Source organism: Coregonus clupeaformis, chromosome 9, assembly GCF_020615455.1.
Source record: "Coregonus clupeaformis isolate EN_2021a chromosome 9, ASM2061545v1, whole genome shotgun sequence".
NCBI classification, from domain to species: domain Eukaryota; kingdom Metazoa; phylum Chordata; class Actinopteri; order Salmoniformes; family Salmonidae; genus Coregonus; species Coregonus clupeaformis.
The window spans coordinates 5,270,192-5,283,032 of record NC_059200.1 but is presented as its reverse complement, the minus strand read 5'-3'; the positions used below and the strand labels follow the sequence as shown (position 1 = coordinate 5,283,032).

The 12,841-nt window shown below is 41.0% G+C and overlaps 1 protein-coding gene across 2 annotated transcripts; it reads left to right on the top strand.

The window, feature by feature from the left end:
- The first annotated feature begins 2,157 nt into the window (after positions 1-2,157).
- LOC121574337 (gamma-sarcoglycan-like) lies at positions 2,158-12,841 on the top strand. Of its 2 annotated transcripts, none has more exons than XM_041886953.1 (8): positions 2,158-2,532; positions 3,457-3,704; positions 4,152-4,253; positions 5,312-5,402; positions 10,244-10,363; positions 10,550-10,622; positions 12,111-12,234; positions 12,491-12,841. In XM_041886953.1, exons 2-8 carry the CDS (start codon positions 3,507-3,509, stop codon positions 12,662-12,664), a joined length of 882 nt encoding a protein of 293 aa, XP_041742887.1. In that variant the 5' UTR covers positions 2,158-2,532; positions 3,457-3,506; the 3' UTR covers positions 12,665-12,841. The 2 variants fall into 2 exon arrangements, with proteins under 2 accessions (XP_041742887.1, XP_045078640.1); XM_045222705.1 differs by having other exon boundaries at positions 2,158-3,265.

Genomic DNA, 12,841 nt, shown 5'->3' with positions numbered 1-12,841 from the left:
GGTAATGCATGTATTGGTCTTCAAGTGGCTCATTAAAATGTGTGTATACTTAGCAAACAGCTGTGCAAACTACTTTCCAAAATGTAATTTAAAGTTCTGAATTAATTAGGTTTGCGCAATGGGATGTGTAATGTAAACTCCAAATCAACAAACCTGTCCTTCCATGATGGCGCCCAGGCGCACTGGAGTGGCATGTTTGTAGTGAGAACGCCCCAACAGGGAATAAGAATAAGCAGCCCATTATTAACACAATATTGCATAAAGGCATCATGTCACTCATTCTGGAGTGGAGTTCCAGTCCAGAGGTGTTGAGTTCACAGGGACTGGGGTTCTTTTTTCCCCTATCCAAATATCTCAAGTTGTGGCACCGTAACACCTTTAAGAACTTGCGACAATCTGAGCTTCAGGTTTGGAGCTATCAAAACAAGGTAATAGTGGTCTAGGCATCAGACAATCACTCCTTTTAAATGACTTTACGAAAATTACTCCCCATGAATATCTGTTTTTACGCCTGTAAACCCAACACCAACATGCCGGAGACGAGGTTTCTAGTCATGCAGTCTGTCAAGTCAGTAAGAGATTGAGGTGTTTTTGTTTACAATGTGGAGGATTTGAATGGAGCGATGCACTGACTGAAAGATGGCATCGCATGCTGAAAGGAAACGTGATGACCCTTTTTCATTCGTACAGTTTAGGATATGTTCGTTCACAGCATCTCCACTTTGAGTGAAGATTTGGGTATAATCTTTCTCTAGTGTGAAATTATGAATTACTGAATTATTCAAAAGGATGATATTATTTAAACGGTCCTTGGTGCTGATTGTTTGTCAACAGCACGTTTTAATTAACAATATCAACATTCAATATGCATAATGAATCATATGCAATGATTATTAATATTATTACAGAAATCTATAGGTATATCTATAGGTAATAATACCCTTCAGCTGAATTCTGTACTGAAAACACCTTCATTTTCTAATGAGACTGAGAATAATTTGAAATACTGTATCTCTTATGTCTCTTTTTTATTTTTTTTATTTTTTTTATTTCACCTTAATTTAACCAGGTAAGCCAGTTGAGAACAAGTTCTCATTTACAACTGCGACCTGGCCAAGATAAAGCAAAGCAGTGCGATAAAAACAACAACACAGAGTTACACATGGGGTAAACAAAACATAAAGTCAAAAATACAAACAGAAAATATATATACAGTGTGTGCGAATGTAGTAAGTTATGGAGGTAAGGCAATAAATAGGCCATAGTGCAAAATAGTTAAAATTTTGTATTAACACTGGAATGATAGATGTGAAAAAGATTATGTGCAAATAGAGATACCAGGGTGCAAATTAGCAAAATAAATAACAATATGGGGATGAGGTAGTTGGGTGGGCTAATTTCAGAATGGCTGTGTACAGGTGCAGTGATCGGTAAGCTGCTCTGACAACTGACGCTTAAAGTTAGTGAGGGAGATAAGAGTCTCCAGCTTCAGAGATTTTTGCAGTTCGTTCCAGTCATTGGCAGCAGAGAACTGGAAGGAATGGCGGCCAAAGGAGGTGTTGATTTTGGGGATGACCAGTGAGATATACCTGCTGGAGCGTAGACTACGGGTGGGTGTTGCTATGGTGACCAGTGAGCTAAGGTAATACAGGGATTTGCCTAGCAGTGATTTATAGATGACCTGGAGTCAGTGGGTTTGGCGACGAATATGTAGTGAAGGCCAGCCAACACGAGCGTACAGGTCACAATGGTGGGTAGTATATGGGGCTTTGGTGTCAAAACGGATGGCACTGTGATAGACTACATCCAATTTGCTGAGTAGAGTGTTGGAGGCTATTTTGTAAATGACATCGCCGAAGTCGAGGATCGGTAGGATAGTCAGTTTTACGAGGGCATGTTTGGCAGCATGAGTGAAGGAGGCTTTGTTGCGAAATAGGAAGCCGATTCTAGATCTAACTTTTGATTGGAGATGCTTAATGTGAGTCTGGAAGGAGAGTTTACAGTCTAACCAGACACGAAGGTATTTGTAGTTGTCCACATACTCTAGGTCAGACCCGCCGAGAGTAGTGATTCTAGTCGGGTGGGCGGGTGCAAGCAGCGTTCGGTTGAAGAGCATGCATTTAGTTTTACTAGTGTTTAAGAGCAGTTGAAGGCTACGGAAGGAGTGTTGTATGGCGTTGAAGCTCGTTTACCTCATATACCTGACTGGGCCTTTTTTTCTAGTACTCTGCAAAAAGGTTTGGGACAGAGAATAATGACATGGTTTTTCACCTCCAATGGATACCCATAGGTAGCCCATAATTCAGGCTGAACAAAGAGAATAGAGAAGTGAGGCTGGCAGAGAAATGTGGGTTCCTAATGTAGACCATATGATGCAGGAGAGCGAGCTAAAATCCTCATGAGGAGGATGCCAAGCATCACTCAGTCAGTGCCGATTCGAAGCGTGATTCATGGCATCTTGCTGGTAAATGCCAGGTCCATGGACGGTCTGAGCTCCACACAAAATCCCCATTGCCTCTGCAAAGGACTTGGGTAAGAGATGCTTATTGTCATTGATTTGTCTGTCATTGGTTTATGAACAAGCTAGTAGTCTGAAGATTCTGCCCTATTATTTATCATGTTGCATCTTGCATGTCCTATAAATGAAATTTATTTTTAAGTAGCATATGTTATTTCAAGATCAGAACAATTTTTTTTGCTATGGTATACAAATGTGCAATACATCCCCTGAACATGAGTCAGATGATGTAAAAACCAGCAATCGTTTAAAGTTATGTTACGGAATATTTATTTTTAACCATAACACCACTTATTCCCATATATTGTTCCCCTGTGTCAGTGGGGGAATACTGAACAGCTCATTAGGATGCTTTGAACAGGAACTGAACTGACATGTAATTACTGGGGAGATTTAGCAGAGGAGCTCCTTTTTTTTCTTTTTAAGGGGTTCTTCACAAAAAGATCTCATTAGTGTTCAGTGCTGTTCACCCTTTTGGAGGCAAATTTATAATTTTCATCTCATCTTGATCCCATCCCTCATTTAAAGCATGTTATGTATAGATTGAGAAATGCACAGTTCACAAATACATTTAGGCTTTTGGGTCTCATATCCACTCTAAAAATAATTTCATCATACTGAAGAAATGCCATAAATTAAAGGCTTCTAAACATCCAAGATTCAAATTGACTGGACTTCTGCTCAAAAGGATAATTTCACTCCCACCACTTTTGAAGCATTCAGCTTTCTGACAAGTTTCTAAACAAGGTACTGTATAATCATTTTTTTATCTAAATAAAGTAATGCAACAGCAGATTACATGACTTCAATGCAATGTGGTCACACATATAGCAGCACATTATTGCATCTTTACTTCAAACTTGTATGACTTGTACACATAACATGTTGTATGAACCTTTTTCATTGTGATGCTCTATATTTCTGCTATGTTCCCCAAGGTTGTAGGTAGCCTATTCTGCATCCGTGCTATAACTGTCCTCCTCAGCTGATGGTTTTGCAGCAATACCCCCCACCAGCAGAGGGTGCTGAAGGCCCGGACACAGAGGAGCAGTATGATGACCACAGGCAGGGAATCTATGGCTGGAGGAAGTGCTGCCTCTACCTGCTGGTGCTTCTCCTGCTCTCCACCCTGCTGGTCAACATTGCCCTGACCATCTGGATCCTCAGGGTCACCTGTCTCAACACAGTGAGTGCATCTCAGTAGTATTTTCTTGATTCCTCTCTTCTCACCTCCTATGAGGTTCCCTCTGACATTTTGAGGAGGTGGCCAGGAAAGAGGATGCATGGAATGGAAGTTAAATACTTTTGAGATTCACACAGAGTACATGCTCTGTATAGTTTGCACAGTTCAGTATTTATCAGTGACAGTTGCTTATTACTGGACATCCTGGATGATATAGCCTATCTTGAAATAGGTTTTATCTATAATGAAACAGGGACCTAATTTGTACACCTTTGTCTAATTAAAGACCATTGAGGCATGTCGGCAGTCTCACAAAACACTTCAGAGGTACGATAACATAACTTTAACTCTTCTGGAGGAGAATATCAGCATAGTACAAGAGAAAGAATGAGCAAACAGAGTTTGTATAAAAGTTTGTATTAAAAGTTGATTTCCTCCTGACTGTTTCAGGAAGGAATGGGGCAGCTGAGAATAACATCAGATCGGGTGAGGCTTGATGGAGTGTCCGAGTTCCTCTTCTCTCTCTACGCCCAAGAAATACACTCCAAACAGGTAAACTAATTCAAGTTGTTTACATCGAACATGTACATGTCCTCCTGTTTCCCTCAATGTTCTGATCAGAGCCCTATACTACTTATGTGGTTTGAGGAGTTAGCAAGGTACATTTAGTCAACTCTGAGTTCAACTCGGGATTACCGGTACCATGAAAGTGGCTTACTTTTTAGCCAGGTACATTTCTGTGGCAAACAAATCTTTCAGAACTAACCTTCTCCTGGACAGGCTAACTCCACTTATCCTGAATTAAGTGTCTGAGCCTTGAGTTGAGGACCAATTAAATCATATTCCCTACCTCTTGCAAAGATTGCATCATCATCCCTTTCACCATGGATTAAATATTTTATTAATCAAATGTTTTTGGTGTAAAAAAGATAGTAACATTAAAATACTTATCACATTGAAACTTCATCCACAGTAAAACTTTTGTACGACTTTTTATTAAATTATTTTATTGAAAGGAGTCGGATTGGCAAGATAACCTTTATTTCATTTTTGATTTCGCCACAAATAAAAATGTGGCGCTGACTCGTGCATGGATAGATGTTTCAGCATTGTCTCAATTAAGAATTTGGCATTCGACTAGCTAGTAAAAGCCAATTTTTGCTTGATCCGAAAATATGGTCGGAGGCGCCGTATGGACGGTGTGATGCAATTTTGGAGCCTTCAGAGGCATGCAGAGGCCAAATTGAGCTCCGTACTGCATCGCCATGCGCCGGCCAAATTTTGTAACAATGCAGAGGGCTCCGTATAGCTCCGCATTGACATGATTGGTTGACAGTAGGTGGGACTGGAGGTCATGTATAAACACAAACTCACTTCCTTGACAACTTCCTTCACAACAGCTCTGCGCTGCTCCGCAAAGATTAAGAAGTATGAATGCCCAGCCTTCTGCTGAGGCCGTATCACCTTAAATGAATGAAGCCTGAGCTGGAATGTGAAGCTAACTGAAGCTGGCTAGCTTTAGAAAACCCTGAGTAGATTTAGTTTTCATTGTAGTATACCCCTCTCATCAGAGTGACACTACACTCAAACACTGTTCTCTTGCTTCACAGGACACCTCCCTTCTTATCCACTCTGAGTCCCAGAATGTCACGCTCCAAGCCTGCAATGGGAAAGGAGTTGTGTTAGGTAGCCTTACCCTGGGTAAGAGTCCATCTTTGTTAGCTACATCTTTATTAAGAATTTGATGTAAATTATATAGGGCTATTATGACTCAAAAGGTGCTTCCAAGGAATCAAATCCAGAACAAGTATTTTTAAATTACACTTTTGATGTTTAATAAATGACTGTGTACTGAACTCATGCTGATGTATCTATTAGCTTCTCTGTGGCACTGATAAGATGCAGACCTACTGGACTTCTAAATGGATTTATAAGAAATGGCGATATCAACAAAAGCTAGAGGCAACTCTGAATAATCAGAAAGGATGGCTTTAATGTAATCAAAATGCCATGGATGGGATGCCTCCACATGAGCCCTGAAATATATTATTCTCAGTTTATGGGCTCACATTTTTATATACAGTACCAGTCAAAAGTTTGGACACACCTACTCATTCCAGGGTTTTTCTTTAATTTTACTATTTTCTACATTGTAGAATAATAGTGAAGACATCAATGAAATAAAAAATATTAAATAACACATATGGAATCATGTAGTAACCAAAAAAGTGCTAAAAAATCATTTCACAAGCTCTGACTTTTGATTATTGCTGACTGTTTTAAATGCAGTGTATTTTACCTTTAATTGTACAACAAAGCTTATTTAGAGAAAACATTTATACAGTACCTGTAAAAAGTTTGGACACACTCATTAAAGGGTTTTTCTTTATTATTTACAATTTTTACATTGTAGAATAATAGTGAAGACATCACAACTATGAAATAACACATATGGAATCATGTAGTATCCAAAAAAGTCCATATATTTTATATTTGATTTTCTTCAAATAGCCACCCTTTGCCTTGATGACAGCTTTACACACTCTTGGCATTCTCTCAACCAGCTTCATGAGGTAGTCACCTGGAATGCATTTCAATTAACAGGTGTGCCTTCTTAAAAGTTAATTTGTGTAATTTCTTTCCTTCTTAATGCGTTTGAGCCAATCAGTTGTGTTGTGACAAGGTATACAGAAGATAGCCCTATTTGGTAAAAGACCAAGTCCATATTATGGCAAGAACAGCTCAAATAAGCAAAGAGAAACGACAGTCCATCATTACTTTAAGACATGAAGGTCAGTCAATACGGACAATTTCAAGAACTTTGAAAGTTTCTTCAAGTGCAGACGCAAAAACCATCAAGCGCTATGATGAAACTGGCTCTCATGAGGTCCGCCACAGGAAAGGAAGACCCAGAGTTACCTCTGCTGCAGAGGATAAGTTCATTAGAGTTACCAGCCTCAGAAATTGCAGCCCAAATAAATGCTTCACAGAGTTCAAGTAACAGACACATCTCAACATCAACTGTTCAGAGGAGACTGCGTGAATCAGGCCTTCATGGTTGAATTGCTGCAAAGAAACCACTGCTAAAGGACACCAATAAGAAGAAGAGACTTGCTTGGGCCAAGAAACACGAGCAATGGACATTAGACCGGTGGAAATCTGTCCTTTGGTCTGATGAGTCCAAATTTGAGATTTTTGGTTCCAACTGCCGTGTCTTTGTGAGACGCAGAGTAGGTGAATGGATGATCTCCGCATGTGTGGTTCCCACCGGGATGCATGGAGGAAGAGTTGTGATGGTTTGGGGGTGTTTTGCTGGTGATACTGCTGTGATTTATTTAGAATTCAAGGCACACTTAACCAGCATGGCTACCACAGTATTCTGCAGCGATATGCCATCCCATCTGGTTTGCGCTTAGTGGGACAATCATTTGTTTTTCAACAGGACAATGACCCAACACACCTCCAGGCTGTGTAAGGGCTATTTGACCAAGAAGGAGAGTGATGGAGTGCTGCATCAGATGACTTGGCCTCCACAGTCACCCTACCTCAACCCAATGGACATGGTTTGGGATGAGTTGGACCGCAGAGTGAAGGAAAAGCAGCCAACAAGTACTCAGCATATGTGGGAACTCCTTCAAGACTGTTGGAAAAGCATTCCAGGTGAAGCTGGTTGAGAGAATGCCAAACGTGTGCAAAGCTGTCATCAAGGCAAAGGGTGGCTACTTTGAAGAAAATCAAATATAAAATATATTTTGATTTGTTTAACACTTTTTTGGTTACTACATGATTCCATATGTGTTATTTCATAGTTTTGATGTCTTCACTATTATCCTACAATGTAGAATATAGTAAAAATAAAGAAAAATACTTGAATCAGTAGGTGTGTCCAAACTTTTGACTGGTACTGTACATGTAAAAAAAAAAAAGAATATAAATATATATATACACTACCGTTCAAAAGTTTGGGGTCACTTAGAAATGTCCTTGTTTTTGAAAGAAAAGCAATTTTTTTGTCCATTAAAATAACATCAAATTGATCCGAAATACAGTGTAGACATTGTTAATGGCTATTGTAGCTGGAAACGGCTGATTTTTTATGGAATATCTACATAGGCGTACAGAGGCCCATGATCAGCAACCATCAGTCCTGTGTTTCACTGGCACGTTGTGTTTGCTAATCCAAGTTTATCATTTAAAAAGGCTAATTGATCATTAGAAAACCCTTTTGCAATTATGTTAGCACAGCTGAAAACTGTTGTGCTGATTAAAGAAGCAGTTCTTTAGACTAGTTGAGTATCTGGAGCATCAGCAATTGTGGGTTCGATTACAGAATCAAAATGGCCAGAAACAAATAACTTTCTTCTGAAACTCGTCAGTCTATTCTTGTTCTGAGAAATGAAGGCTATTCCATGCGAGAAATTACCAAGAAACTGAAGATCTCGTACAACGCTGTGTACTACTCCCTTCACAGAACAGCACAAACTGGCTCTAACCAGAATAGAAAGAGGAGTGGGAGGCCCCAGTGCACAACTGAGCAAGAGGACAAATACATTAGAGTGTCTAGTTTGAGAAACATACGCCTCACAGGTCCTCAACTGGCAGCTTCATTAAATAGTACCCGCAAAACATCAGTCTCAACGTCAATAGTGAAGAGGCGACTCCGGGATGCTGACCTTCTAGGCAGAGTTGCAAAGAAAAAGCCATATCTCAGACTGGCCAATCAAAATAAAAGATTAAGATGGGCAAAAGAACACAGATACTGGACAGAGGAAGATTGGAAAAAAGTAAAGGCTCGCAGTCAGCGTTCCAATTCATACCAAAGGTGTTTGATGGGGTTGAGGTCAGGGCTCTGTGCAGGCCAGTCAAGTTCTACCACACCGAGCTCGACAAACCTTTCTGTATCGCTTTGTTTACGGGGGCATTGTCATGCTGAAACAAGAAAGGGCCTTCTGCAAACTGTTGCCACAAAGATGGAAGCACAGAATCGTCTAGACTGTAATTTTATGCTGTAGCGTTAAGATTTCCCTTCACTGGAACTAAGGGGCCTTGCCCGAACCATGAAAAACATCCCCAGACCATTATTCTTCATCCACCAAACTTTACAGTTGGCACTATGCATTCGGGCAGGCATCCGCCAAACCCAGATTCGTCTGTCAGACTGCCAGATGGTGAAGCGTGATTAATCACTCCAGAGAACGCGTTTCCACTGCTCCAGAGTCCAATGGTGGCACGCTTTATACCACTCCAGGCAACGCTTGGCATTGCGTATGGTTATCTTAGGCTTGTGTGCGGCTGCTCGGCCATGGAAACCTATTTCATGAAGCTCCCGACGAACAGTTCTTGTGCTGACGTTGCTTCCAGAGGCAGTTTGGAACTTGGTAGTGAGTGTTGCAACCGAGGACAGACGATTTTTACGTGCTACGTGCTTCAGCACTCAGCGGTCCCGTTCTGTGAGCTTGTGTGGCCTACCACTTCGCGGTTGAGCTGTTGTTGCTCCTAGACCGTTCCACTTCACAATAACAGCACTTACAGTTGACCGGGGCAGCTCTAGCAGGGCAGAAATTTGACTAACTGACTTGTTGGAAAGGTGGCATCCTATGACGGTGCCACGTTGAAACAATGGCAGTAGAATGGCCTTACTGAAGAGCTCAGTGACTCTAAGCTCTTCAGTAAGGCCATTCTACTGCCAATGTTTCTCTATGGAGATTGCATGGCTGTGTGCTCAATTTTATACACCTGTCAGCAACGGGTGTGGCTGACATTCCTGAATCCACTCATTTGAAGGGATGTCCACATACTTTTGTATATATAGTGTATCTCTCAGTTATATGACAGACACTTCAGAACAAACTTCCTTTACATTTTTTGGGGGGTACTATCTGTTGGTCCATGTAGTGGATATGTTATTTAATATGTTTTTTATAGGCTAATAGCAGTGATTTTTCATAAAATATTATTTTAAATATATTTTGGAGATACTTCAAGGGGTCTTAATTCTAAATGAAATAGAAAAATTATCCTTGGTATGACCTTCTTAAAACAATTCCATATAGCTTAGAAGAACCCTCCTCCCCCAGCTTAGACAGGGCTTAGACTGTTATGGGTTATAATATAATGAGGGTGAGAGCAGATGTCAATATTCATTATCTCCCAACTTAATGTATTCATGCTCAATGCTCTTTAAAATGGCTGTGTCCTCTCCATGTACTATATGCCTCACTTGTATGAGTGAAATACGTTTTTCGGTAATGACCCTCATTAGGCAACTCAATAGATTTCCATTTATGAAGCACCTTTCATTTCAGAATCATTAAGTGTTTTTAAATATTGGGGTTAACTCACATCTCCCACTACCTACTGTATGTGTATGTGGGAAATAGAAAATAGCTGTTCTGCTGCATCAAAACACTCTCCACACAGTTATTGCTGTGTGGGTAGATGTGTAGGTAACATTTGAACTCAACCCACTGTGTGCATCCAATCACTTAAGTGTAAATGTCTACTGTGTTTTAATCGCTTTGGTAATATAATTTTTTATTTAGGTCCACAGTCCATGGAAAGTGTAGGACAACATTTTGAGGTAATGACGAGCACTGGGAAATTGCTATTTTCTGCTGGTACAGAACAGGTAGTTGTTGGAGCGGAAAAGCTAACCATTACAGGTATGTGGACATTTCACACTATTCAGAGAGACAGTCCAACTTTGTTGAATCATGAAACATCCTATGCTAGTTTTGTCTGATGTAACTGTCAGGGATATGGTAATACATACAGTATCTGCATACTGATTCACATGATGTCACTATAAGAACAGAATCTAAACTGGGCAGTGCTCCTACATTCTACAGGGTCTGATGGTGCACAGTGTGAACATTCCATAGAGACATCCCTGGTCAGGGCAGAGCCTTCCAAGGACTTGAGGTAACTTTGACACCTAATGGCAGTTTTTATCTGATCATAGGGGAGAGAGGCCTTTGCTTTTCTTGTATTGTTAAAATAGATTTTTGATCATTTTGTCTCCATTTTTTGTGACAGATATAATCCCACCTTGGGTAAACAACACAATGATTAAACAGAATTAGTCGTTTTACAGTTACCGTATGTATCACACAACAGGGCAACATTTCCCAGACATCTTCTCGCCTCAATATAAATGTCCCATCAACAGCAGCGTCCGCATTGGTGGAGTGAAAGCTGCAGCACAGATGAAACAGGCACAACAGTCCCATGCTCTGGGGTTCTGAGCAGTGTGTGTTTCCTGTGACATTGTTATCTCTCCCTCCAGCTTGGTTCCCCCAGTGTGTGGCCCTCAGAATGCACAGCGCTCTGCTCACTCTCTCTCCCTCAGCATACAAAGTGTCCTACCTTAATGAATCCTAATCCTAATGCCACACACTACATGTACTGCCAGTGGGTGAGAGTAGAGACCTCCTCTTCTCTTGTGTACATGAGTGGGCAGACCTATAAGTGGGGACTTATGTATTCAGGGGCTTTACTGTCAATGTAAAGAGATGCTTTTGTGGAAATAAGCTAATCTAATTTACATATTTAATTAAGATAAGCGGTATCAAATAGGTAGTATGCTAATTTCTGATTTGGATGGATCCAGGGGTCTCATAGCAACAGCTTGGAGATGATGTGCATAAATATCCATCATTGGCTCATATTGCTTGGTGAAAACCCACAGTGGATTTGTCCACAGTTCTTTCAGCCTCTGCCGATTTCCAACAAATGAAACTCAAATATGTTCTGAATTCGAATTGATAACATGACTAAATTAATTTAGTCATGTTATCATGCAGTGCTTGAGGCGTCACTACAGACCCGGGTTCGATTCCGGGCAGTGTCGCAGCCGGCCGCGACCGGGAGACCGATGAGGCGACGCACAATTGACCCAGCGTCGTCCGGGTCTTTTAGGGGAGGGTTTTAGCCGGCCGGGATGTCCTTGTCCAATCGCGCTCTAGCGACTCCTGTGGCGGGCCGGGCGCATGCACGCTGGCACGGTCGCTAGTTGTACGGTGTTTCCTCCGACACATCGGTGCGGCTGGATTCCGGGTTAAGCGAGCAGTGTGTCAAGAAGCAGTGCGTCTTAGCGAGATCGTGTTTCGGAGGACGTATGGCTCTCGACCTTCGCCTCTCCGGAGTCCGTACGGGAGTTGCAGCGATGGGACAAGACTGTAACTACCAATTGGATTTCACGAAATTCAGGAGAAAAAGTGCTAAAAAGTAATAAATAAATAAAAGTGCTTAACTGGTAATGTATGGATTTGCTGCTACCTATAGGCTTATCGTTGTAAATGCAAATAATTAATGTCCGATTCAGCCTTCTAAGTGTAAATGTACCACTTGTGTCCATTCTCTTATTATCCAATATTCTTTACTGTATACTCTGTCTTTCTGTGGGGTCAGGCTAGAAGCCCCCACCCGTTCCCTCCACCTGGATGCTCCAAAGGGAGTCCACATCAAGGCAGTGTCCGGAAGCGGCCAGGCCGTGTCCAGCATGGACATCTCTCTACTCTCTATGGACGGAGTGGTAAGAAGAGGCTGGGGGTAGCACGACTAAATCTAGGATAGCACACATGGCAACACTTTTTACTTCAGTATCTTGATTACAATACTTAATACACTGTTTACGAATGAATTTGCATTGGAATAAGGACACTGTAATGCAAAGTGTTTCCAAATATATTTCTTATTGTTAACTAAAACTAAACAACTGTCTTCTTTTATTTCATATGCTCAAACAAATAATGAGTAGAGCATCATATTATTTTCCCCTCTTTCTGCAGTTGATTCTGGATGCTGAGAGGGTGCAGCTGCCCAGGTTACCTCTGAGTGGAGAGGGAGAGAGAGGAAGTCCTGGGGAGCAGCTGTATGAAGTGTGTGTGTGTCCTGATGGAAGACTGTACCTGTCCAAAGCTGGTCACACCTCCACCTGCCATGACAACAGTCACAATTGTTAAAAGACCACACTCCATTATCTTGAGATTAATATTTCCCTGGGATCGTCTTTATACATACAGGGCATCATCATAGATATACAATCAGTCTTGTCTTGCCTGAAAGTTATTCTAAGTGCATTTTAGAAAAATTAGAAAGTTCAGAAAACGTTTTAATAAATAAACATTTGTATATTTCAA

What these genes read in the sequence shown, in the direction of transcription:
- LOC121574337 (XM_041886953.1), top strand. Translation starts at nt 3,507, where the DNA reads ATGGTTTTGCAGCAATACCCCCCACCAGCAGAGGGTGCTGAAGGCCCG. An exon ending in GTTAGGTAGCCTTACCCTGG is followed by an intron (nt 5,403 to 10,243) that starts GTAAGAGTCCAT and finishes TTTTTTATTTAG; the next exon opens with GTCCACAGTCCATGGAAAGT. An exon ending in GAGCCTTCCAAGGACTTGAG is followed by an intron (nt 10,623 to 12,110) that starts GTAACTTTGACA and finishes CTGTGGGGTCAG; the next exon opens with GCTAGAAGCCCCCACCCGTT.